The 26,658-nt window shown below is 43.6% G+C and overlaps 1 protein-coding gene across 7 annotated transcripts in view; it reads right to left on the bottom strand.

The window, feature by feature from the left end:
• The window catches only part of LOC113445316 (adhesion G protein-coupled receptor G1-like), a 76,799-nt gene that overhangs the window by 34,222 nt on the left and 15,919 nt on the right, over positions 1 to 26,658 (bottom strand). For 4 of the 7 annotated variants that reach the window (XM_087940436.1, XM_026714432.2, XM_087940438.1 and 1 more), the window contains exon 2: positions 721 to 902. In XM_087940436.1, the coding sequence (XP_087796562.1) occupies positions 721 to 760 (40 nt within the window). In that variant the 5' untranslated portion in view covers positions 761 to 902. Of the gene's footprint in view, positions 1 to 720; positions 903 to 6,691; positions 6,976 to 8,602; positions 8,809 to 26,658 lie in introns of those variants that run through there. The other 3 variants (XM_087940439.1, XM_087940441.1, XM_087940442.1) reach the window with 2 other exon arrangements.

Raw genomic sequence — 26,658 nt, 5'->3', positions numbered from 1 at the left:
GGTAGGCATGAGGTGGGTGAGCTTTCTTCCCCGCCCCCCCGCAAAATTTGGCTGGAAAATAAACCGTGATAAACCGTGATAAACAATAAATAATTTTTAATTAATAATTAATAATAAATAATAAAAACATCTCACTAACTTCATTTCCAAATAAATGTAATGTGTTAACTATGTTTTCTATGGTTTTTTTGGATGATCAGGTATTGTTACTGTTATTTTATTTTATGTGCGGCCCAAACCAAATTTTCATCTTCTAGTGTGGCCCAGGGAAGGTGAAAGGTTGGATACCCCTGCTATAGATTAATACCAAAGGTATTGTAAGGGACCAAGGTGGTTCAAAATAATACAGGTTAATTGCAATCCTAACACATTCTACAAGAATCTGAACTGCTAACAGTCAAAGCAAATTGGTGGTAGAGAAGAATCAACAGAATTCAAGGAGGGCATGAAGGGACTCCAGACTGATGATGTGTTTGACCCCTCCCTCAAGCTCAGCCTAGTCATCTCTAACAGATATTTTCCCACTATTAACTCTATTCCTTCACCCATCACCTGCAAAGGCATTAACCATACATGATGGGACTTGTAGTCCAAAGAAACTGGGAGTTACCAGGTGTGAAAAGAACGGTGTATGTCATGATAAATTCACCATAGAAGAGATGAGGTAAGAGATTACCATTCTCCATGAATGGAGAAAATAAAATTAAGTGTTTATGTTACCTTGGAGTTGGAAAAAGGCAGAAAGAAGGTAGAAGAGCATCCTGGGAGATCTGGTCTTGGATTGACGGATCTAGCAGAGGGTTAACGTGGCAACTGTGATCTTCTACAAGACTCTCTTCTTGAAAATGTGGGCCTTCTGGGAGCATCTGCAATCCTGGAATTAAAATCCCATCACAGCGTTTCTGCAAAAGAATGGTTCAAAATGGAAGATCTTGTCAATTATTTTCATGGCTTTCAATTGGGTCACCCATGGGATACTACAAATGGTCATAATTGACTTGTGTTGCTGAGTGCCCATAAGGTGGTCACATGATCATAGGGGGGAACCATCAGCACTTCCAATCTGGGTCGTAACTTTCTTTTTTGGCTCGTTTGTAATTTTGAATAGAATTAGAATAGAATTCTTTATTGGCCAAGTGTGATCGGACATACAAGGAATTTGTCTTTGGTGCAAATGCTCTCAGTGTACATAAGATACATTCATCAAGAGTCAAGAATCTTAAGGTACAACACTTCATAATAGTCATAGGGTACAAATAAGCCATCAAATCATACTAGGAAACAGTCAATCCTAAGGATACAAGCGACAAAGTTACAGTCATACAGCCACAAGTGGGAAGGGATGGGGGATAAAGAGTGATGAGAAGATTAATAGTAATAGTAGTGCAGCCTTTGTAAATAGTTGGAAAATGTTGAGGGAATTATTTGTTTAGCAGAGTGATGGCATTCGGGGGAAAACTGTCATTGTGTCTAGTTGTTCTGCTGTGCAGTGCTCTATAGCATCATTTTGAGGGAAGGAGTTGAAACAGTTTATGTCCGGGATGTGAGGGATCTGTAAGTATTTTCACAGCCCCCTTTTTGATTCGTGCAGTATACAGGTCCTCGATGGAAGGCAGGTTGGTAGCAATTGTTTTTTCTGCAGAAACGTTGCTAACAGACCAGTTGGGAGTCAAGGACCCCCGTATCTTTATATTTTATTTCAGCCCAGAACTTGAGCAGGTAAGATTACATTTCATAAACTTCAGTTCGTAACTTTTGTTTTTCCGTAGGTGAAGAGCTGACAAACTTGGGGTTGGAATGAAAAGGGGGACTCAGCCTAGCATCTTTACGTAGTCACAAGCAAACTAAGTCCAGCACCCCTTGAGTGCCATTGGCCCTTATCTTAACCAGGTTTCCACCGTTACTGGAGAAGATTCCTGTTCCATAGGCTTTAGCAATAAATCAGTCTAATAATTGAACCTTCATGTGTGGACCTGGTCTTTGGCGCCTGACATTTTCTCTTCTTTCTTCTTTTTCTTTTTTCTGGATTAAAATTCGAAGCTCGTTTCAAAACAAAATAATATATTCCAGACCACTTCCAAATAAGGCTGTTTAGCTGCTGTTAGCTGATGCAGCACAGACTAAATTGTAGCCAGCAGCCCAGCCCAATCCACCAGTGTTTCTCCTTCTCTCCATGGCATCACCATTGAAATGTTGGCAAAAAAGGGTCAGAACCAAGGCTCAGTCCCCCCGCCCCACAAGAAGTAAGGGGCTCTCTTTGCATATAAATCTGCATAAAATCTGCACCAGAATTCTTGTATCAAAATGAGCTGGAGACACCCCTGTATTTTATTTTATTTTTTTAAGGCAAGGAAACAGGCAACATGAAATCTTCAGTACCCAGCCTCTGATGTGTGGCAAGAGGGCTAATGCAAACCACAGGTTTCTTTTTAACAACTCAAACGCCAAAAACACAAACGGTTTCCCCATTTGGGGCCTGAGTCAGTCGTGCACAGAATGACCACCCGGGTCCAAATGAAGTTGCGCAGTTTAAGCAGAAACAGACAAAGGAACCGTTTCCAGGCATTGTTATTCATCTTTCTCTCCTTCCCCAGCGAGACAAGGAAGGTTTGCACTAAGTGCAACGAAATCCTTCTAAAGCAGCTCAATTTGGAGACAATTAAAATCTGAAATGAACCAGGACAAAGACAGCACGCCAGACAGAAGTCATAGGCAAACTGGGTTTCATGTGTTTTGGATGGGAAAAAGAAACAACAAAAAAGGATTTTCCAGCCCCCAAAAGTGAAGAATTGCACTCCATTTTTCCCCCCATCTGTCTCGTTGTTCATCCTGATACACAATTCTATTTTCTGTGCAGAGAAGCAGGAATGGTGTAATAGTCAAGGCATAAGGCTAGAAAACAGGAGACAGACAATTCCAGTTCTGCCTTAGGCATGAAAGCCAATTGGGTGACTTTGGGCCCATCACCAGGAGACAGTGAGTTCTAGTTCCCCCCCTTAGGCAAGAAATCCGGCTGGGTGACCTTCAGCCAGTCCCTCTCTTTCAATCCAAGCCACCCCACACGATTGTTCTTGGGAGGAAAGTAGGAGGAGGAAGGAGTATCAGGTGCGTTCACTGCCTTGAGCCAGATTCACTTAACAACCGGGTGACTAATTTCACAACTGCAGTGATTCACTTAGCCAACGGGGCAAGCAAAGTTGTAAAATGGGGCAAAGCAAATCCCTCACTTAACAACATAACATTTGGGCTCAATTGTGGTCGTAAGTCGAGGACTACCTGCAATTTCCCCCCTCCCCCACATATTCACCTCCCACTTCTCCAAGCCTTGGGCCCAAGAGATCATTGCAACTATGCTAAGAGGCCGGTCCTGTGTCCTCCTTGAAACACACCCAGCTTCCCGTGGGAAAGAAACCCAAGGAATGTGTGGGAGAACAAAGCAGATAACCAGCAGTTAGCACATCTCAAGACTGGGATATTTATTTCTGAGCAGCAAATTACAAACTGTTTCTTCGTCAGCTGAACTGCAGGGTCTGTTTTCCTAAATATAGTTTTACACCTAAAAGAAAAGCAGAAAGCTGTAGGGAAACCCAACGGGGATATTTCCGAATAACTGGAAACGATTAGAATCAAGACACAAACAAAATCTAAAAGGCAGATTTAGAAGTTAAGATAAAAGGTTAGAGCCAGTCAGGAATGAATGAGATTTACTGGAAGATATTTCAACCAGAATAGGTTTCCCACTTTGACTCAAACGGTTGCAGTTTTATAGTTTTATTTAGCATTTTATGATGTGTTACCTGTGTTTATTTATTTGTTTATCAAATGTCTATTATGCCCATCACACTTGCATGACTCTGGCAGTTTATAAATAAAACAGTAAAAACATATAAACATTCTTAAAGATCTATCTCATCCTTAGCAGCCTCCTTTTTTTTTTTTTGAACTATTACCGTCTGGCAGACAGACGATAAAAAGAAGGACAAATAGGCTGAAAAACAGCTTCTACCCCACAGCAGTAATTATATTGAATTCTACTGTATAGTTCAATATTAATGCAATATCAGGGGTTTTCAATACAATTGTATAGAATGTGAAGGGTGTATGTTTTTGTTTTATTTTATTTTTATGTATAATGTACACTGAAGATGGCATTTAATTTCATTGTATGAGGTGCGATGACAATAAAGTAAAGTAACTAACTAAACACCATTGTTAAAAACAAAGTAAAAAAAACAGATTAAAACAGAGTTATTTATCTTCTTTATAAAATATATTGGTCGGCTATCTTATCACAGACTTCAAAAAGGACAATTGCAATGTTAAAAAAATACTAACATTCTTGAGATTTATCCTTGCTAGAGATTCTAATTTAGTTTTCCAGAGCAATATATTGAATTATTCATAATTAACCAATGGCATGCTGGAAAACGATAACTTCCTAGACATTTTTAACCTGTTTGGTTAACTTATTTTATGTGTTACTTGTTTAATCCCTCTGTGGGATTAATTTGTGCTGTTTATGAGTCGTCTGTAAAATGTTAAATGTGGCATTTTTCATTCTTGACAGCTTGAAGATGTGTGGGCTTGTTGAATCCCACACAGCTTCAAGCTGACAAGGTGAGAAAAGAAAGAAGAAAGCACACCAACAGCAGCTCAGCAATGGAGCTAGAACATGGAATCTAGAATAAAAAGGTTGAAAGAAGAGGTCTTTTAGTCCCACAGCCTGCTTGAGAAGAAGGCATACCATTTCAGACAGGGGTGGGATTCAAATTTTTAACAACCGGTTCTGTGGACGTGGCTTAGGTGGTGGTCATGGCTTGGTGGTCATGTTATTGGCTGGGTATGGCCAACTCAATATCGCTCACATCTAGGCACGCATCTCCTCGCCTGGCCTCTCATGACTGTGGGGATGCTGCAACAGTCGTAAGTGTGAAAAACGGTCATGTCACTTTTTTCAGTGCCATTGTAACTTTGAATGGTCACTCCACACAAGCAAAGTACCAGCAAAGGAGGGGAAAAAAACTCCAGAGAATTCCAGAGACAGGAAGTCTAGTCCTGCCAAGAATGTAATAAGAGTTAACGGAGAGGCAGTTTCTGTAAGCAACACCAGAATGTTTCCTTCCTGCCTTCCTTACAGGATTTAGGCCAGTAATTTCTTCTAACAACCGGTTCTCCAAACTGCTTAGGATGTTAACAACCGGTTCTAGGGAATAGGTGCGAACCTGTAGAATCCCACCCCTGATTTCAGACAAATAGTTATCTGGTTTCTTCTTAAAAACTTCTGGTGTTGGAGCATTCACAGCTTCTGGAAGCAAGCCGTTCCACGGATTAATTGTTCTCACTGTCAGGAAATTTCTCCTTCATTCTAGGTTGGATTTCTCCTTGATAAGTTTGCAATCTGTTACTTCTTGTCCTGCCCTCAGGTACTTTGGAGAATAGGTTGAGCCCCTCTTCTCTGTGACAGCCCCTCATGTACTGGAACACAGCTGTCAACATGTCCCCTCTAATACTTCCCAGCTATTGACTGAATTTCTGTGAAAGCTACAGTCTATCATAGAAGAAAACCCCAATCGCATCACCCTAGTTCTTCTCTTCCATAGGCTAAACATATCTAGTTCCCTTAGCCCAGGGGTCCCCAAACATGGCAACTTTAAGACTTGTGGACTTCAACTCCCAGAATTCCTCAGCCAGCTGGCTGGAGAATTCTGGGAGTTGAAGTCCACAAGTCTTAATGTTGCCAAGTTTGCAGACCTCTGCCTTAGCTGTTCATCCGGGGGGGGAGGGGGGATTCTACCGGTTCAGACCGGTTCAGTCGAACCGGATGTTAAGTTTTCATCTGGTTCACCGAACTGGTATTTCAACCGACTGGCTGGCCTGGCCCCGCCCCTCCCACCCCTCCCCTCCTCGAAGTGTCCACATGGCCTGTTTTGGATGCAGGTAAAGTGCAGGGTCCATGCTGAGGCTCTGGGAGAGGGAAAAACAGGCCTTCCAGAAGTCCAGAAATGGGCCTGTTTCCGGCTTCTGGTGGGCCTCCAGAGCCCGAGAGAGGCCGTTTTCACCCTCCCAGAGGCCTGGAGGAAGCCTCTGGACCCCGGGGAAGGTGAAAGATGGCCCTCCCAGAAGTTCCAGTAGGCCACACCCACCATGGCCACGCCCGCCCAGCAACCAGGCCGTGAACCAGTTGCTTGGATTTTTGAATCCCACCCATGCGCTCATCATATTAATTTAGCCTCCAGACCCATTATCATCTTTATGGATTTAGTCAGGGGGAGAGCCAGGTGGGTTCCTTCTCACCCACGAAAGCTCAGGAGATCTGGGGAACATCAGAATCTCCCAGGTCTATTTTTCCTGTAGGGATAAAACATGAATTCTGCCTTGATCAGCCAGAGGTGTATTAAAAAAATAATAATATTGTTATTGTTCTTCTGATGACGATGATGCTCCCCTATTTTTCCCTTAAGGGAACAAAAAGCAACTAAATACAATCGCAAGAAATGTAATAATGTATTATTTGGGGGAAACAAAACAAAATAAAGCGGTAATGCTTACCTTTTGCAACTGTAATCTACAGATGGCAGGACGGTATTAAGAAAGAATGAAAAAAAATCAGTTTCCTCAACATTTATAGCCAAGATTGGCATGGGAGATTTCACAGTTGCGTCCTCTGTGAAGCCAAATGTTTTACACCCACCTAACCAAAACTGAAATGTTTGCTCGGTGCACCGGGAAATGTGTCATTTCCATTGGAGGTGAGAAAGGTGAGAAAGACATCGAGGTACCTCGACCGAGCAAATCAAATGCACCAAGCGAAGGAACGAGTTCACCTCAACACCAGCTGCTATCGAACGGTGTGAGAAAAGCTTTCGCAGAGGAGAGTGTGGGTCCCAAAGTAGGAAGATGAAGGCTGTGGTGTTTTCTGCCACAAGTTGGGACTTTCTTCATCTAGGGCATGATGTTGAGAAACATCGTGGAGCCCTTTGAAAGAGAAAGACATTGTCGGAATTTTGGAAATGAATTTATTTTTCTTGGGCCATTGGGCTGAGAGTACCAAATCAACCAAGGCAAGTTAAAAACAGCAGATCTAATCCCAAACAAAAATCCACCTGCATCTTCTGCGTCTCTGCCTCTGAAGTCACAGGACTTGTTAGAAAATTTAGAAAAAGTAAGAAACACACTCGGGAACAATCAACCCTCAACAATCAACAACACCGTGATATCTTCCAAAGACAGACAATCAAAACTGAAATGGGAGAGAAAGAGAAGAGGAGAGAAGGAGAAATCAAAGGATAAGTAATATAAACACAGTTTTCTTTCCATACGCTGTAACAGAATTCTCCAAACTTGGCAACTTTTAAGACTTGTGGATTTTAGCTCCCAGAATTCCATGCCTGGCTAAGAAATTCTGGAAATTCAGGTCCAGAAGTCTTACAGTTGCCAGGTTTGGAGAATTCTTCTATAGCCTACAGCTAGGCTACAGTGTAGTTCAGCTCCAGAGCCACACAGAAAACCAAGAAACAGTTGATGCAAAGATTGAGTTTCTTCCTCACCATCCAAACATCTTGGGAGAACATGATTTAGACTTCTAAGCAGCATAAAACTTTGCCTTGAACTTGCCATTTCTTCCATGGCTCCTGGAGGTAGAAGATCTTTATAGGACTTCTCCACCCAACCATAAACCAATTGAATGGTTTCAGAGGTATTTCTCAAGAACAGTTCTCCATTCCTCCACTCACAATTAGAATTCCCTATGCCTCCACAATCTAGAACTGCGGTGCCTGAAATCCAATCTAAGCATAGTTTCATAAAATTGTCTGCTACAACATATTGCCTGTCGACGTCTTCCTCAGCCTCAACCACAATAATACACGGGAAAACAACCAATACAAACTCGAGATAAACCACTCCAAATTCGATTGCAAAAAATACCACTTCAGCCACAGAGTGGTCAACACCTGGAACGCCCTACCTGACTCCATGGTTACAGCTTCAACCCCCCACAGCTTCAACCTCAAACTGTCTACTGTGAACCTCACCCCATTCCTAAGAGGTCCTTAAAGGGGTTGTGCATAAGCTCACCAGCATGCCTACCATCCCTGTCTTACTGTCCCCATTTATCTGTATTTACTCTCTTTGTTCATACTTATACTTGTTATCTTGCATGTGTTTGACAAACGAACAAACAAATAAAAAGACTGAGGCAGGATAGTTCAAATAATGTAGCTGCAGTGCTCCACAATCTTTCTAAGTTGTTGGAGTGTCTCTGTGAAACTGTTAAGCGAGGAAGCTCCTCCTGATATTTAACATTTATGTCCCTTTCAAGCTGTTATTCCTACACTGCAGGTACAATGGTGGCTGCGACAACGTAACTGAAGTTGTGCCTCTTTTTAATGGGTGTCCCAGTGCACTAAAAACAGGATTTCAATTTCATGGTCATTATGTACCTTTATTATTATTTTTCCCACCATCCCTATAGATGCCCCTGGCTGCAGAAAATCACCATTGAACATCTTTTGGAGACCTCCTTCAAGTACTTGAAAACTACTCCCACTCGTTTCCCAACTAGAGCTGCCTCGTTCCTTCAGCTTGTTCTCTTGAGACTTACTTTCCAGTTTCCTGACCATCTTCACTCCCTTCACTTCTGTATCCGTTCCCGTTTATTTGAACGTGGCTCAAAATGGTGCTTCAAGAACCAGAATCAACTGAAGTCTCATCAATATGCAATACAGCGAAGGGGTTACCCGAAAAGTTGGTCTTTTTAGCTAACGGAAGCAACTGGCTTTGCCTCAGCTTCTGCCTTTTGTCTGAATCACCCACAATCAGCTGATGATGAGAAAACTGGGTTACAGAAAACCAGTATCACACATCAGACATTCCTGTTTTACATAAGAGCTTATCAGCTCATGGACCAGATGCATCTTAGCCTACTTTGGGCTACCACATGATGGGTTATGAAAGCTTGGAAGGAAATTCACGTTGGAGCTGATTTTTGTTGCTGTTGAAGTGTACTTCCTTTCTAGGCTTTTCTAGTAATGTTATCATCTCAAAAATCAATTTTGTAGAAGAAAATTTGTATCATGATGACTATGGGGAAAAAAAACATGTGGGGGATGAGAAATGAGAAAAGAAAGATCACAGAATGACAGAGTTGGGACCTTGGGGGTCTTCTAGTCCAACCCTCTGCTTGACCAGGAGTCCTTGTACCATTCTGGGCAAATGCTTGTCCAGTCTCTTTTTGAAAGTCTCCAATGTTGGAGCATCCACAGATTCTGGAGGCAAGCTGTTCCACTGGTTAATTGTTCTGTCAGGAAATTTCTCCTTGGTGCTACCATAAGTCTCCTTGATTAGTTTCCATCCATGGCTTTTTGTTCTGCCAGATGAGATACTTTGGCAAGGAAGGGGAAGCTAATGGAACATTATAGCAGAGAAGAATCGCTATTTTGGGGGGCCGGCAAAGATTCTCAGTTTCACCTGACTTGAAAAACCTGTTTTATTTCAAAAGCTGAAATAGGAATCTGTCTAACCACAAAACATCCTATTCACTGTTTCTCAACCTTAGCAACTTTAAGACATTCTGGATTTCATACTGGCTGAGGAATTCTGGGAGTTGAAGTCCAGACATCTTAAAAGGTTTAAAATTGAGAAACACTGACTTAAAGAGTATCGCCTTTGGCCCCAGGAAGATGGAGAGGCAAAAGTCCACCTTTCCTGAATACATGCATAAATATCCAAGGGTCAGAGTTGAAGGACATCAAGACAACCCAGTTAAATTTCTTTTTTCTTTTCCCTTAGGCAGGGATTAATTGGGAGCTCTTGGGGTGCAGTGATTAGAATGCAATGTTGCAGGCTGACTCTGCCAACTGCTAGGAGTTCGATTCTCACCGGCTTGACTCATCCTTCCATCCTTCCGAGGTCGGTAAAATGTGGACCCCGCTTGTTGGAGACAGTACTCAGACTCTGCAGACCACCCAGAGAGGGTTGTAAAGTACTGTAAAGCAGTAAATAGGGGTGAAATGATGAGAATCCCCCAAGTCTGAACATGTTCACTTTATACTCTGTTCCCAGAGGAAAACGGCAGGCTGATCTAGCAACTCAACATTAAGTGCTCCAGGGACATCAGTGTGAAAAATTGAAGCTCAGTGGTAAAGCTGGATATGATTCCGTCTCGAGCATTTCCCAAATCTGGGAAATACAGGTAAATCTCGACTAACAGTTCAGTTAGTGACTATTCACATCCCCATGGTCACGTGATCAAAATTTAGGCACCTGGCAATCTTACTATGGCTTTCCTATAAAGATTCTCAGTCCTCCAGGTCATGGTTGTCCCAAAGGTGCTTTTTCAACGGGCTACTGGACTTTCTGGTTTTTCTTTGAAGACGTGTCGCTTCTCATCCAAGAAGCTTCTTCAGCTCTGACTGGATGGTAGAGAATAGAAGGATTCTCAGAAAAAATGCAGGCTATAGGAACCATAGGGACGTGGTGGCTCAGTGGCTAAGATGCTGAGCTTATCGATCAGAAAGGTCGGAAGTTCGGTGGTTTGAATCCCTAGCACCCACATAATGGAGTGAGCTCCCGTTACTTGTCCCAGCTTCTACCAACTTAGCAGTTCAAAAGCATGTAAAAATGCAAGTAGAAAAATAGGGACCCCTTTGGTGGGAAAGGAACAATGTTCCGTGTGCCTTCAGCATTTAGTCCTGCCAACCCACATGACCACGGAGACGTCTTCGGACAGCACTGGCTCTTCGACTTTGAAATGGAGATGAGCAGCACCCCCTAGAGCCAGAAATGACTAGCACATATGTGCAAGGGGAACTTTTACCTTTGTAGGAACCATTTGCACTTCGGTTTGAGATGCAGACAACCCAGAGTCAACCCCAACAGCCTGCACCTGTCTCCAACAAGGAAGGGACACAGGGCAGAAAAACATTCCACAGAAAGTACAACTCAAACTTCTCAATGAAAGAAGCTCCAAGTGGCCTCAAAGACACAAATGACCAGCGGTTTGCAAGCAGTATAAATCCTCCCATTCCTCACCATCTAGTCAGAGCTGAAGAAGCTTCTTGGATGAGAAGCGAAATATCTTCAAAGAAAAACAAGAGAGTCATTGTCAACAGCATATAAAGAGAATTTGTATCAGATGTTTTATAGGTGGCATCTACCCCCGGCAAGAATAACAAAGATGTTCAAAGATAAATTGGCGAAGTGTTGGAAATGTCATCAGATACCTGGATCGTACCACCATATGTGGTGGACATGTATGGAAGATAAAAGACATTGGACTAAAATAACACATGGCTGGAAAAAAATGACAAAACAGTATCATAGATTTAAAACCAGAGATATTTTTATTGGGAATTTTACCTGAAGGTTTCAACAAAGAATTGACATATTTGATTATTAATGTTTTAACTGAAGCTAGAATTGTATTTGCTCATAATTGGAAAAATGGGAAAATTCCAATGGAGGAGGAGGTGATTAAGAAAATAATGTAATGTGCAGAAATGAGTAGATTAACATTAGCAATTAGAGAGCAAGAAGAAAAAGAGTATTTATATGATTTGGGATTTATTTTATCAATGGCTAGATAGAAAAGTAGGAAATCGAAGTACAATAGAATAGCAATAATATCTTACAACTGATTATTTTGGAATGAATTACAACATGAACAAAACTTAGTAAGAATTGAGATTTGCTCTAAAGGATAATATGGATTTGAAATTAAAGTCTGAGGATGGTGTAACAATAATATAATATGACGTGGAAAGTTAATTAATGTAATATGAATGTAAAAATAGGAAGACTATAGAGATTGTGCACAAGAAATATGTACCAACCGACACACTGTATAACTGTAAGGAAGGTTTTATTTGTTGTTTTATGTTTATGTTTGTTGTTAAAAATAAAAAAAAACATTTTATAAAAGGAAAAAACAAGAAAATCCAGGTGCCTCTTGAAAAAAGCACATTTGGGACTTACGATGGTTGCGGTATCTGAAGGTCGTGTGTGATCCCCATTTCAACCAGCTTCCAACAAGAGAAGTCAATGGAGGAAGCCAGATTCACTTAATGATGAAATGATTCACGTAACTGCACTGCTTTGCTTAACAATGGTGGCAAAAAAGATTGTAAAATCTTTGGTCTCAATTGTGGCTGTAAGTCAAGGACTATCTCTATTGGGGAAAAGTCTGTATCAACTACACATTTTCCATCACCTCCTGTACATCTGGGAAAATCAACTCCAATTCAGTCGGGATTGGAGGCTGGAGGTTTGAGGGAGCAAAATATTTTACTCTAATTCCTTCTGAATTCAAGCTCAAACCTGAGATAGGATTGGCTCCAGAGGCTATGAGAATGAGAAATTCTGAAAATGCCTGCAGCTGTTCCGTTGCTTGGCAGAACCAAATGAAAATACCGACGATGTAGACTGCTCAGAGGACATTAATCTCACCAAGTTTCAACATGACATCTTCAAGGGTTTCATCCCATTAAATATTTGAAGTATTTGCCCACTCCTGCTTTATGACAGATAATAGGGATGAGTTAAAGAGAAGCAGCAGCAGCTTTAGAAATATCCAGAAAAAAACTCAGGTTGCAGGGACCGACAGATTGTCGACGGATTCCTTTTCAATTTAAAAATTAAAATGAACACAAAGTTCAAAAAGTTTTTCCTCTATGGGGGAGGAATGACCACTGATTGCCTTTCAAAATGGTTGGGCTTGGCTGCCCCTGATACCTGGACTTGCTGTGGCACCAGGGAAGGCTGGCCTAGATGGGGGCCTGGCCAGAGGTGGTTATTCAGCAGGTTCTGATGGGTTCTGGAGAACTGGGAGTGGAAATTTTGAGTAGTTTGGAGAACCAGCCAATTGCACCTCTGACTGGCCCCGCCAACCCCATCTCTTCTCTGCCTCCCATTGAGTCCCAGTTGATTGGCTGAGTCTTCTTTTGATGCCCTGCTGGAGCTAGAAAGCAGGTTAGTGGGGTGGGGAAGGAATGGGATTTTGCAGTAACCTTCCCGCAGGAGTCAGGAGGGAATGGAGATTTTGCAGTATCCTTCCACTGCCATGCCCACCAAGCCACGCCCACAGAACCAGTAGTAAAAAAAAATTGAATCCCACCACTGGGCCTGGCCTCCCCCAGGAGGAGCCCTCTAATCCTGGCCGGGCTCGGCTACATGAGAACTACACCCTGTTGTGCTGAATCTACAAAATAAAAGAATAACAGCATTATTGTAGGAAGTGCACCCCCCTACTCCTAGTTGAATGCTATTTTTGGGGAAATATTAAAAAGGTAGGATAAAATATTTCCCCTAAAGGAGAAATGAAAAAAATATGAAGGGAGGCAGCAACCAGCCCCGGTTTCCCTGCCCCAAGCAGAAACTGAGGAAGCCAGCTTTTAGAACTGCAGATTTGGTAATCCGTTCAGAGAGACTGGGTCAAGACAGAAACTCAGATAAGCAACAAACAAAGGGTTGACAAAATTAGCTCAGACAAACACCTCTTTTGCCTATAGAGCCAGATATGACCCCTACATGATCCCCATGGGAATCCAGAAGGTATAAAAACTACCCACTCTAAACTCCATTTTGTCAGCTGTCCCTGAATCTCGTGTAGTTGGTGGTTCTGCTTCATCAATAAAATGAACCTTTCTTTCCTATCAGCCTCCAGCCTCCATTTTATTTCCTGTGCCTTTTCTCCCAGCTTGGAACAGGACCTGGATATTTCTTCCAACAGAAGGGGCCTGGGAGGTCTTCTAGTCTAACTCCTGCTCAGGCAGGAGACCCTATACCTATATCGGGCAGGTGGCTATCCAATCTCTTCTTTAAAAACCTCCAGTGATGAAAAACGAGGAAATGTTCACAGAAGAAGAAACAATTTTAAAAATATTAGACTATGCAGAAATGGACAGACTAACATTGAAGGTAAAAGAAAAAGAAGTCACAGAACATTTTTGAACTTGGGACTTGTTTTATCAATGGTTGGATAATAGAGGTAGGAACTAGGAGTTTAATAATGTCATGTAAACAAATTGACTCACTGTTCACTAAGCACTTATTGTATATATAAAGAGAAAAAAAATTTTTTTTAAATTAAAAAATGGGAAATTGGTTCCTTTGTACTCTTACATGTCACACAGCTCAAAATAAAACAGGACATCACTCCTAGGGAAGCAACATGTAAATATGTGGTTACAAGTGGAAGACTTTTATAAGCAGCAGTCAACTAGCAGCTAAGACAGACTAACGTAGAATGTTGCTTTGTAATAAAAAAAATAACCCATTTTTTCCTTTTCTGAATATGCCTTGGCTTCTTTCAAAAAAAAAATCGACTGCTTTAATTTCTGAAGTTTAAACAGGATAATTTCATTTTCAAAGCAGCAGCTCTCGATCAATCAGAAGCCATTTCACTGGTTAATTGTCCTCAAATGTCAGGAAATGTTTCCTTAGTTCTTGGTCGTCTGTATTAATCATGATTCTGCATTATTTAGTTAGCAGAGGCAGTGAAACAAAGGCTGATTCAGTTGGATCCCATGCCATAAAGAAAGTGGCATTCATAATCTTACCAACCCAATCTTTAAAAAACCCAAACATTTGGAACCAGGCCTATGGGTCTTAGTCTGAAAGTCACTTCCCTCATTGTGAGAACAATTAATCGAGGGAACAGCTTGCTTCCCGGAGCTGCTAGTGCTCCATCACTGGAGGTTTTCAAAATTAGACTGGACAACCGTTTGACCAAAATAGTACAGGGTCACCTGCCTTGAGCAGCAGGCTAGATTAAAAGATCTCCCAGGTACCTTCCAATCCTATAATTCAGCATTCTATATTCTATTGTTGAGAGATTTCAACCAGCTTTGATTAAGCACGTTGTAAAAGTTTGCTTCCAGATCCAATCCAAGGTATTAGTTTTGACCTATAAATCCCCATGTGGCATAGGGCTATTTATTTGAGGGGGTTTATCGGGGATTGCATTTACTTATTGATTGATTGATTTGATTTGTCAATCGCTTACAAGATAATAGGTATAAGTATTGTCCCATCAGATCAAGTAGGAGAAAAATGGCGGATCCCATCTGCAATGGAGTTTATTTATTATTTGTTTATTTGTTTTGTTTTGTTGGTCAAGCATGTATGAGAAAATAAGCATAAGTTTGAACATAATATATAAACATATAAGTATAAACAGGTATAAGTATATATCTAATAAATGAGGACGAATAAATGGGAACAGTAGGACGGGGCGATAGGCAAGATGGTACGCTTATGCTCGGCCCCTTTAAGGACCTGTTGAGAATGGAGTGAGGTCCACAGTAGATAGTTTGAGGTTGAAGTTTTGTGGGTTTGAGGATGTGACAACAGAGTCGGGTAGTGAGTTCCAGGCATTCACCGCTCTGTTGCTGAAGTCATATTTTCTGCAATCGAGTTTGGAGCTGTTTACTTTGAGTTTGTATCTATTGTTTCCCTGTGTAATATTGAGGCTGAAGTTGAGTTCCATCTGATGGAACCCAGGAGGGGAGAGGTTTGCCCCAACTCATGGCTTTCTGAAAACCCTCAAAACATGGTTTTATGTTCATCAGACCTGGGAATCCCCTGACAGCAGAGATCCTACGCGTTGGTTGACCACGTATGGCATCTTCACCAGTCCCTCATAATCTTAGCCTTATTAATTAATTCAATTGCTTTAAAGGCTTTTATAATATGGTTAAATTGTTGGTTTTATTATACATGGCCCAGAATCTCGTTGGTTGAGATTGACAGCCATATAAATGCGATAGGTTGACTATATGTTTAATATTGCAAGTTTTAACAGCAGCAAGGATTATATTCACACAATATTGAAAAAAATGAAGAAAACACCATGAGATGAAGGAATAATTAGGAAAATAGTAGATTGTGCAGATGTAGGGTCTCCTGCGAAGCAGGGGGTTGGACTAGATGACCTACAAGGTCCTTTCCCACTCTGTTAATCTTATTAAAAGCTAATAATGATGTTTGAGTGGGCTGGTCAGGACTGAGCCCACCTTTACGGAACAGGGAGTTGAGCTCTGCTTATCTATTTATTGAATTTATATGGCACCCATCTCCCTTTCCAGCGTGACTTTGGGCAGCCGTTTGACACTGGGATGGCAGGAGCACCAGCTCAAAAGAATAAACCTCCATTCGAATCATAAAACCCTAGGGCTGAAAGGGACCTCAGAGGCCCTCTAGCCCAACCCGCTGCCCAAGGCAGGAGACATTATACCATCCGGGGGGGGAAATGGTTGTTTAATCTTTTCTTGGAAACCTCCAGCATGACAGATAGCAAAGCTCAAGTTTGCGGCCAAATTAAAGGAACTCTGAAGATGAATTTGAAGTATTTGAGGGGCTGCCACAAAGAAGAGGAGGGTCAACTTATTCCCCCAAGCACCAGAAGGCAGGACAAGAAGCAACGGATGGAAACTAATCAAGGAGAGAAGCAACTTAGAACTAAGGATAGACTTCCAAACAGGGAGGACAATTAACCAGTGGAACAGAAGTTGCCTTCAGAAGTTTTGCATGCTCCATCACTGGAGGTTTTGAAGAAGAGACTGGGCAACCACTTGTCTGAAATGGTATAGGGGCTGGACTAGAAGACCTCCAAGGTCCCTTCCAGCTCTATTCTGAATTGAACTGAATGAAGCCAGAAGCCCAGTTACCCTTTTTAATTTGTGCTTGTTGATGAGCTTTGAGAATAACCTTGAGGAACCAAAGGATAAGCCATAGTCAAAGCAATGGTCAGATTTAAATTTTAAAAAATCCACATCCTACAGTGGAAGACGAATTATTTATGGACAAGGGCAGCGCATGCTAAGATGTTCAGCAGACTTGGGATTTACAATCTCTAAATGGAATGAGCTTCAGTTAGGGTTCTACGTTCTATTTCTGTTCTATCGTTATGATGGACAAAAATAAGGGAAGTAGAGAAGAAGTAAAGGAGAAGAAGAGGCAGAAGAAAAGTTGGAGGAGGAGAAAAAGAGGAATGGAGGAGGAGGAGGAGGGGGAGAAAGAGGGAAGAGAAACAGAAGAGGAAGAAGAAAGGAAGAAGAGGAGGAGGAGGAGGAGGGGGAGAAAGAGGGAAGAGAAACAGAAGAGGAAGAGGAAGAAGAGAGGAGGAGGAGGAGGAGGAGGAGGAGGAGGAGGAGGAGGAGGAGGAGGAGGAGGAGGAGGAGGAGGAGGAGGAGGAGATGGAGGAGGAGGAGGAGGAGGAGGAGGAGGAGGAAAAGAAAGAAGACGAAAAGAAGAGGATTCAGATTATTCTACCCACTGAAGCAAATTTCTCCTTTCCCACCAGATCCTTCACCATGTCCACCTTGGGCCGCTTCCTCCAAACGGCTATTTATCCTCTCTGCATCGTTTTCTCCTGCTGAGCTCATGCCATACATAGTCTCACCCTTAATCCCCTCTGCAGGCTGCTCTTCCAAATAAGGGCCAAGCATTTTTGTATTGAATCAAGAACATACTGGGACCTCTTGGATCTCCAGAGAGCAGATAGGAGACCCAGTTGCCCAGGGGAAGAGAAGACCACCGGAGGAGAGGAACGTAGAGGCCAAGGACTTGCCCTTGAAAACTAGAAGCTGGCATTGATGAATGTGTTCAGCTGAACGATGACTGGAAGGTTGCTTCTCTGCCCAAATCAAGTTGACCCACTTCCAATCATGGGTGGAATTCAAATTTTTTTACTACTGGTTCTGTTGGCATGGCTTGGGGGGTGGCTGGCTTGGGGAGGCGTGGCAGGGGAAGGTTACTGCAAAATCCCCATTCCCTCCCCACCCCACAAACCTGCTTTCCAGCTCTGTTCTCCTGTGCAAGGCAACCAAAGGAGACCCAGCCGTTCAGCTGGGACTTGGGAGGCAGAGAAGAGATGGGGGTGAAGCCAGTCAGAGGTGGGATTTGCTGCTTCTCCGAATTACTCAAAGTTTCTACTATCAGTTCTCCAGAACTGGTCAGAACCGGATGAATACCACCTCTGCTTTCAATGTACCAGTTTTCCATATGGACCCCTACGTCCCCCAAATAGGGGGCTCCTAAAGTCCCAGCAGATATATTTCCAAGAGCAGGTGGGGAAAACCACCGTCTATAGGGCAGGTCCTGCAATAGAGAAGGGATGTTTTTTTTTTTTCTCAATTCCACAAGATGTTGACGCATCCCCCGGCCACCACGTTCGAGCTCTTTCTCAAAGCTAAGGACAGAAGGCCCTTTAACTCCCGATAAAACAAATGCATCGTGAGGGAAAGCGTCCAGGTTTGCCTAAGATCAGAAAACACACTGAATTCTGTGCTGGGGTAACAAATTTCAACCATGCAACTGTTGTTTGAGTAGGAATCAAATAAATAAATAATGCTTAGGATTAGCCCACACAGTTTGCAGCCCCATGTGGAGAAAAAAAAAAGCCGCCAGGTGTTCAAACTGACTTTAGAAAAGGCTGGGGGACATGAAAGATTATTCCGATGCACACTGGATAAACGATGAGGCCAGCTGACGTCAAAAAGGAGTCCATTGATTCTGCCCGGTTTATAGAAAAGCCTTTGTGCTCATCACATCAAGCTGCGGGGCGTGCTTGCCAGAATGGGGATCCTAGAACATCCCGTTGTCTAGTTCTCGGGAAAGGTCAGGAAGTCACACTACAGACCGAAAGTGGCAAAAGAGATTGGCAACAGGTTGGCAAAGGAGTGAGTTTGTCCTCTCCTCTTATTCAATCTCTCTCTCTCTCTACAGAGAGAGAAAAGCTGCATTGAAAGGGGGTGTGCGTCAGAGGTGGGTATTCAGCAGGTTCTGACCAGTTCTGGAGAACCGGTAACAGGAATTTTGAGTAGTTCGGAGAACCGGCCAATCCCACCTCTGAGTGGCCCCGCCCCCATCTATTCTCTGCCTCCCATTGAGTCCCAGCTAATTGTCTGGGCCTTCTTTGGTTGCCTTGCACAGGAGAACGGAGCTGGAAAGCAGGCTAGTGGGGTGTAGGAGGGAAGGGGGATTTTGCAGTATATCCTTCCCCTGCTACGCCCACCAAGCCACGCCGACAGAACCAGTAGTAAAAAACTTTGAATCCCACCACTGCTTAGAATGTGAAAATACTGAAGTGGTAAAGAGTTTGTGGGAACTAAAGGAATAAGCAGTCAAAAAATAGCACCACACTTTGTGGAGCAGCCATGCAGGCCCTAGAAAAGACATCCAGATGCCTTGATGTGACTATTCCTACAAAAAAGCAGGATTGTGGAAGGCATAAACTTCCCCGTGATGCTCTGTGGAAGCAAAAACAAATGGACTTTAAAGATGCAGGAGAATAAGAGAATTGATGCCACTTTAAACTCTGGTATTGGAGAAGACTCCAGCCAAGGGAACAAACTGGCGGGTTATTGAACACATCAAGCCAGAGTTCTCACTCAAGGCACAAATGATCTGGCTCAAATTATCCTACATTATGCAGGAGACCCAACACCCTGGAGAAGACGGTTGCTGGGAAAGTTGAAAAGAATTTGAGGAAAAGGACAGGGAGCAGCAAGGTGGATAGATCCAGTGGCAATGAGTGCACCCTTAGGAGAACCGAAAGACCAGGGAGAGACCATCATGGAGAAAAATCTATCCGTGTGTGGTTCCTAAAAACTGCTTGATGAACCGAAAGAGTCTCCAACTAGATCTTGATCTCAGACATTGAGGCTCATGAGATGGGGTGAAGAGGACAGAATTGCAAAAGAAAATGGGCTTCGGTAGCAGACTTTTTAGACATGTGTACATCACCCTGCGCCCAAAGGGACACCGTGGCTCAGTGGCTGAGATGCTGAGCTTGTTGATTAGAAAGGTCGGCAGTTTGGCAGTTCGAATCCCTAGCGGCTCGTGACGGAGTGAGCTCCCGTTCCTTGTCCCAGCTTCTGCCAACCCAGCAGTTTGAAAGCATATAAAAAATGCAAGTAGAAAAATAGGGGCCCCTTTGGTGGGAAGGGAACAGCGTTCCCTGCGCCTTCGGTGTTTAGTTATGCCGGCCACATGACCACGGAGACGTCTTCGGACAGCGCTGGCTCTTTGTAACGGAGATGAGCACCGACCCGTAGAGCCCCGGAAACGACTAGCATGGATGTGCGAGGGGAACCTTTACCTTTTACACCACCCTACAGGTGTTCCTGACCTCAGTCTGGGTATGTGGACTTCCAACATGTCTTCTGCACTTGCATTGCCTTCATTTGAGATCCTCCTAAAGCCAGACCGGATCTTAACCTTCCTACAGGTGACCATCTACCCTGTGGGATCATTGGGAGCAGAGCTGGTAGGTTTCCACTGCAACAGAGCTGGGCTGTAGCCCAAAGAGAAGGAAAGTCCAAGTCTCAAAGGTAGGAAACTCCTTTTAATCCACATCTTGCTTTTGTGGCCACAACGACGCCTTTGTGTCCTCAAGCCACTTCTTGGCAGCTTGGGTAAAGCTGGGCCTTCTTGCCATTGGCTTCTTCTGCAATTAAACCCCGAGGGCCAGACGCTTCTCACTTCAAGGCGCCTGGCCTGTTTTTGGAAACCGAGCAGCTCCGCCTCCCCAGCACTCTCTCGGTGCAGCCACAGCGCATGGATGCACGAGGCTTGGCGCAAGGAGCCGTCTTATCTCACAAGGTCAGGCTTTCCTCTTCCCAGATGCTGCAGGGCCAAGATCTTTTTCTTTTTTCAACCAGCCCCGTGCACCGGAATTTGGGTTTTTCCTCCTTTGTGGCAGAACAAAGAGTTTTATCTCCAGCCCAAGCTGTTCCCAATAAGCCTCCTTGGGGTATATTTAGAACACCCTTTCCAGCAGCCCGAGAGCCATCATTCGGTCACAAGAACAATTGGACATAAAAAGTCCCCTCTTCGTCAGATGGAGAGGCCGAGCACAGACTGTCCCCAGGAGAACTCCGGGAGGGAATAAAATAGTTGTGCAATTATAACTGTTCTTCCTCCCCTCCCCTGCACTTCCTGCCTCTCCCCCCCCCGCCACCACTTCTGGTCCGCATTTACCAGCCATACAACTACCTGGGAAAGAGGAATGACCTCACAGGCCTTGGACCAGACTGAAAAGTGACACAAGGAGCATTCCAAGGATAAGTCATACATCCTGACAATCCAATGACACACCATTAGTCAGCGCTTTTCTCCTCGGGACAAACTTATCTCTCCCCTAAACCTTATTTTATTCCTTTATGCATTTGTTTCATGCTTTTATTATTTGTGCAATTAACCTAAGGCAGAGCTCTCCAACCTTGGCAACTTTAAGACTTGTGGACTTCAACTCCCAGAAATCTCCAGCCAGCTATGCTGGCATATAGAACATATCCAAAACACCTTCCTCCTCCTATTTCCTAATAATGACCCGTAAGTATAGGTTGGGCTGAGAGAGAAGGACTGGCCCAAAGTCACCCAGCCACCTTTCACGGTTAAGGTGGGACTAGAACTCACTGTCTCCTGGTGATTGGCCCAAAGTCACCCAGCTGGATTTCATGCCTAAGGAGGAACTAAAATTTACCCTCTCCTGGTGATTGGGCCAAAGTCACCCAACTGGCGACTTTTGTGCCTAAGGCAGGACTAGAACTCACAGCCTCCCACTTTCTAGTCTAGTGCCTCTTAACCACTAGATCAAACTGGCTCTGTGTTAGTAGATACCCTTCCCTAACCTTGTGCATTTGACTGCAATGCCAGTCATCCCCCTCCACCATGACAGGTCTCCAAAGACGAGTTTGCAGATCAGGGTTCAAGGGGCGTGTCAGGAACAGGCTTCCAGTTTGGCTACTCCAAGAGACCAACTACCATCTAAACCAGTGTTCTACTCAGTCTTGGCCACTTTAAGACAGGTGGACTTCAGCTCCCAGAATTCCCCGGCCAGCTGACTGGGGATTTTGAGAGATGTGAACCTGGTTTTTCAGAGGACTCCAATCCAATGCACCAACAATTGGGATGCCAGCAGAAGACAAATAAAAGCGGGAGGACACTTCAATCAAAACTAATCAGGTTTGATGTCCAATGTCATTCATGAAATAAGTGAAATGCATGCTTATAATCTAGTGGTGAAGGCACCAGGCTAAAAAGCAGGAGACTGTGAGTTCAAGTCCTGCTTTTGGAATGAAAGTTGGCTGAATGAGTTTGAGCCAGGAGATGGTGAGTTCCAGTTTCACCTCAGCTATGAAAGCTGGTTGGGTGACTCTGGGCCAATCACCAGGAGACAGGGAGTTCTAGTCCTGCCTTAGGCATGAAAGTCAACTGGGTAATTTTGGGCCAATCACCAGGAGACCATGAGTTCTAGTCCCACCTTAGGCATGTAAGCCGGTTGGGTGCCTTTGGGCCAATCACCAGGAGACAGGGAGTTCTAGTCCTGCCTTAGGCATGAAAGTCAACTGAGTAATTTTGGGCCAATCACCAGGAGACCATGAGTTCTAGTCCCACCTTAGGCATGTAAGCTGGTTGGGTGACTTTGGGCCAATCACCAGGAGATAGGGAGTTCTAGTCCTGCCTTAGGCATGAAAGTCAACTGAGTAATTTTGGGCCAATCACCAGGAGACCATGAGTTCTAGTCCCACCTTAGGCATGTATGCTGGTTGGGTGACTTTGGGCCAATCACCAGGAGGCTGTAAATTCTAGTTCTGCCTTCATTCTTAGGAGGAGGTGAATTCTAGTCCCGCCTCAGGCTTACTCCCTCACAGAGTTGTTGTTATGGGGAAAACAGGTGGAAGAAGATGCGCTGAATGTCTTGAGCTGCCTTGAGTTATTTGTAAAAATAACAAAGGTGGGTATGAATAAACAAAATTTTAAAATCCACATATTTATGAATGTCTCCTTCCTTTCACATTCAAAAGCACATTTGGCAGCCAAGCTTCGGAAGCCAGTGACAGTTCCAATATCCCAGGTGCTGAGGGAAACATCTTGAGAAAAGGGAACCACAAGATCATTCACAAAATGAGACGTTTTGCATCGAAATAAACCCATTTCCTTTCCTAGAATTCTGTCGTCCACGCAACCTGTTCGAAGCACTCAACCATTGCTCAACGACAGGCATCAGCTATATAAACATTTCTTAAAAATTCTCCCTTCCTAAAAACAAGGTGTCTGCCTTATCCATGGGATGCCTTAAGACAGTGATGGTGAACCTTTTTGTTGTGGTATGTTGAAACTGTGCACATGTGCACATACCAGCACCCACAATGCAATGTGCTCCACCCCCCAGCGCATGTGTGCACAAAATCCCTGCCCCGCCCCTTTACCTGCAACTGTGCATGTGCACGCTTCCCAGTGGATTTTTGGCCCATTTGAGGCCTTTTTTGTCCTCTTGGAGGCTTGGGGGAAGCCTCTGCAGCCTCAGGAGGCTGAAAAACGGGCCTGTTTCAGCACTTCTGGTATTTCCGGAAGGCCCATTTTTCAGCCTCCCAAGGCTGCAGAGGCTTCCCCGAGCCTCCAGGAGGGGGGAAATGGCCTCAAATGGGCCAAAAATCAGCTGGAAGGCACATACATGCACAGTGCAGGTAAGTAGGTAACACATGCCATAGGTTCGTCATCGGGGCATTAGGATTTCTTCATTTAAGGATTTCTTCATTTAAAAAATGACATTACTATAGACATAGCAACTTTAAGATGTGTGGACTTCAACTCCCAGAATTCCCCAGCCAGCTCTGAGGGGACTATCCAAATGATGGATTCTGTTGCTGTTCATTAATTGAAATACAGGTAATCCTTCACTTACAATAGTTTGTTTAGTAACCATTCAAATTTACAACAGCGCTAAAAAAATGTGACTTATGATCCTTTTTCACAATTATGACCTTTGCAGCATCCCTGTGATCACATGATAAAAATTCAGACGCTCGGTAACTGGTTCGCGTTTACGACAGTTGCAGTGATCCCTTTCTGTGACCTTCTGACAAGCCATGGGAAGGCCATGGGAAGGCCCATTTATCCCCTCCCAGAGCCTCCACACAGATCCTGCACTTACTTCCATCGAAAATGGGCTGTGTGGAGACCCCTGGGAGGGGAGGAGAGGGGTGGGCCAGCCAGTCGGTTCAAATACTGGTTCAGCGAACCAGATGTAACTTTAACACCCGGTTCGCTTGAACCGGTGCGAACCGGTAGAATCCCATCCCTACTTCTCTCCAAGCAGACCCTCCTTCCAAAAGACAGTTGTGTCCAGCAGCACAATGTCACTTGCATGGAATTATTGTTTATAATTTGAAGGTTCCCAGCTGCAACTTCCAATGGAGAAAATGTAGCAAGTGCAGAGAGGCCCACATCTCCATCATACTTTTTAAAGTTCTCAATCATCTTCTGGTTCAGCTAAAGGTTGTCCCAGTGCCCTCATCAGAACTTCAGAGGCAACTAGGGTTTCTCAACCTTAGCCAACTTTAGGATGGGTTGACCTCAACTCCCAGAATTCGGGGACACCCACCTTAAAGTGCTCAAAGTTGAGAAACACTCATGACAATGACCAATTCTGAAGGAAACCTACAGTACAAGGCACAGGGATGCCCCCCAGACCTCCTGCTCCACACCAAGCATTTCACCTTCCAAATTGGCTCTTCTGCAGAAGAATCGTAGAGGGAGAACTTCCCCCTTTCTCCATCCACCTGAGCTGGGCACCCATCTTCCTTCCCATACCCAAGATTAACCTCGGAACTCACCTACCTGCTTAGGGATCAGGAGGCGTTTGGCCCCTCAATGGCAGAACAACTTGAGGATTCCCTTCTCTCAGAAGCTCCTGATCTGGGTGGAGTTATAGGGGTCAGGAGCTCCTGCCACTGGACAGCTGCTCTCTTTCAGACAGCTGGGAAGGGACAGCTGGGTCTTCCGTCCAGCTTCTGGAGCAGATGGAAATGACTCAGCTTTTGGTCAAATGTCCAGCTCAGGAAAGAAGGCGAGAGATAATAAGCTAAGCATGGAAATAGACTAGATTAGAACAGAACAGAACAGAATAGGAAGGGAGCTTGGAGGTCTTCTAGTCCAGCCCCCTGCTCAAGCAGGAGACCCTATGCCGTTTCAGACAAGTGCCTGTCCAGTCTCTTCTTAAAAATCCCTCCAGGGGTGGAGCAGCCACAATTTCTGAAGGCAAGTTGATCCAATGGTTAATTGTCCTCCCTGTTAGGAAGTTTTTCCTTAATTCCAGGTTGCTTCTCAAATAGAATAGGAATGGAATAGAAATAGGAATAGAACAAAATGGAATAGGAATAGGAATAGAACAGAACAGAATAGAATATGGAATAAGGAGTAGAATAGAATAGAATAGAATAGAATGGAATGGAATGGAATAGGAATAGGAATAAGAACAGAACAGAATATGGAATAAAGAATGGAATAGAACAGAACAGAACATAATATGGAATAGAATAGAATAGAACAGAACAGAACAGAATAGAATAGAATATGGAATAAGGAATAGAATAGAATGAAATGGAATGGAATGGAATAGGAATAGGAATAGGAATAGAACAGAACAGAACAGAATAGAATAAGGAATAAGGAGTAGAATAGAATAGGAATAGGAATAGGAATAGAATAGAATAGAATAGAATAGAATAGAATAGAATAGAATAGAATAGAATATGGAATAAGGAGTAGAATAGAATAGGAATAGAATAGAACATGGAATAAGGAATAGAATAGAATAGAATAGAATAGAATAGAATAGAATAGAATAGAATAGAATAGAATAGAATAGAATAGAATAGAATAATAGTAAACAATGGAATGGAATAGAATGGAACAGAACAGAATGCAAAATATGAATGGAATGAAATGGAATGGAATAGAATAATAGAATAGAATAACAGGAAAGAATGGAATGCAACAGAATTAGAACAGAATAGAATTCTTTATTGGCCAAGTGTGATTGGACACCCAAGGAATTTGTCTTTGGTGCACGTGGGACATGCTTGGGGTAGGAGAGAGGTGCCTTCTCCCCCCCCAGGCCCTCTCTTTTGCAAAATATCTCCTTCTCTGCTTCCTAGTTCTCTGCAGTTGTTTACATAGATGCTACTTGGCCCCGCCCTCCAAGTCCTTCAGTTACAATCTGGATCCCCACCAAATATGTAACATTTGGAATCCCGGTCTGCCTTCTGCAAGAGCCAGTCGGCCAGTGCCCAATGTCATGAGTGGCAGGGGACAGAAGGTGCCGGTTGATTATGCGTCAGTGTGGAGGCTGTGATCCATTCTGGCTCGACTTGGTCGCAAATCCTCATAAACAGACAGAGGGACAGAGGCTTCCAGGGGATGCAAAAGGCCCCGTGGAGATTTGCTTCTGTTTTGCAAGTGCCAAGTTCTCCTTCGCACGATTATGACATCATAGGTTTTCATGGGTTGGCAGGGCATCACCCGGAAATAATTTCGCCAGTCAGGAACAGCCAACAGAATAATTCGAATAACTGCAAACAGACGGACCCCTGCCACATATCACCCCAGACTGAACAATGGTTGATGAGAAGGACAAAGAGGTCTGGATAGTGGGTGTGACAATACCTGGAGACAGCAGAAGAGAAGAGGAGGAACTGGAGAGGATAACAAAACTCAAAGACCAACAAATAGGAATAGAATAGCTCCAACAGTAATAGGCTCCTTGGGTGTGGGGGAAAACCCGCCTCTACTAGAAGAGTGAAATATTTTGAGAAATATCAAAAAGGCAGAATATTCTATTTCCCTAAAGGAGTGGAGAGACATGTTCTTGGA

This window comes from Pseudonaja textilis, chromosome 11 (assembly GCF_049901715.1).
Source record: "Pseudonaja textilis isolate UNSWEBS1 chromosome 11, rPseTex1.2, whole genome shotgun sequence".
Classification (NCBI taxonomy): Eukaryota; Metazoa; Chordata; class Lepidosauria; order Squamata; family Elapidae; genus Pseudonaja; species Pseudonaja textilis.
Note: the sequence above shows the minus strand (reverse complement) of the source record. Positions and strands in the feature narration are given on the sequence as shown.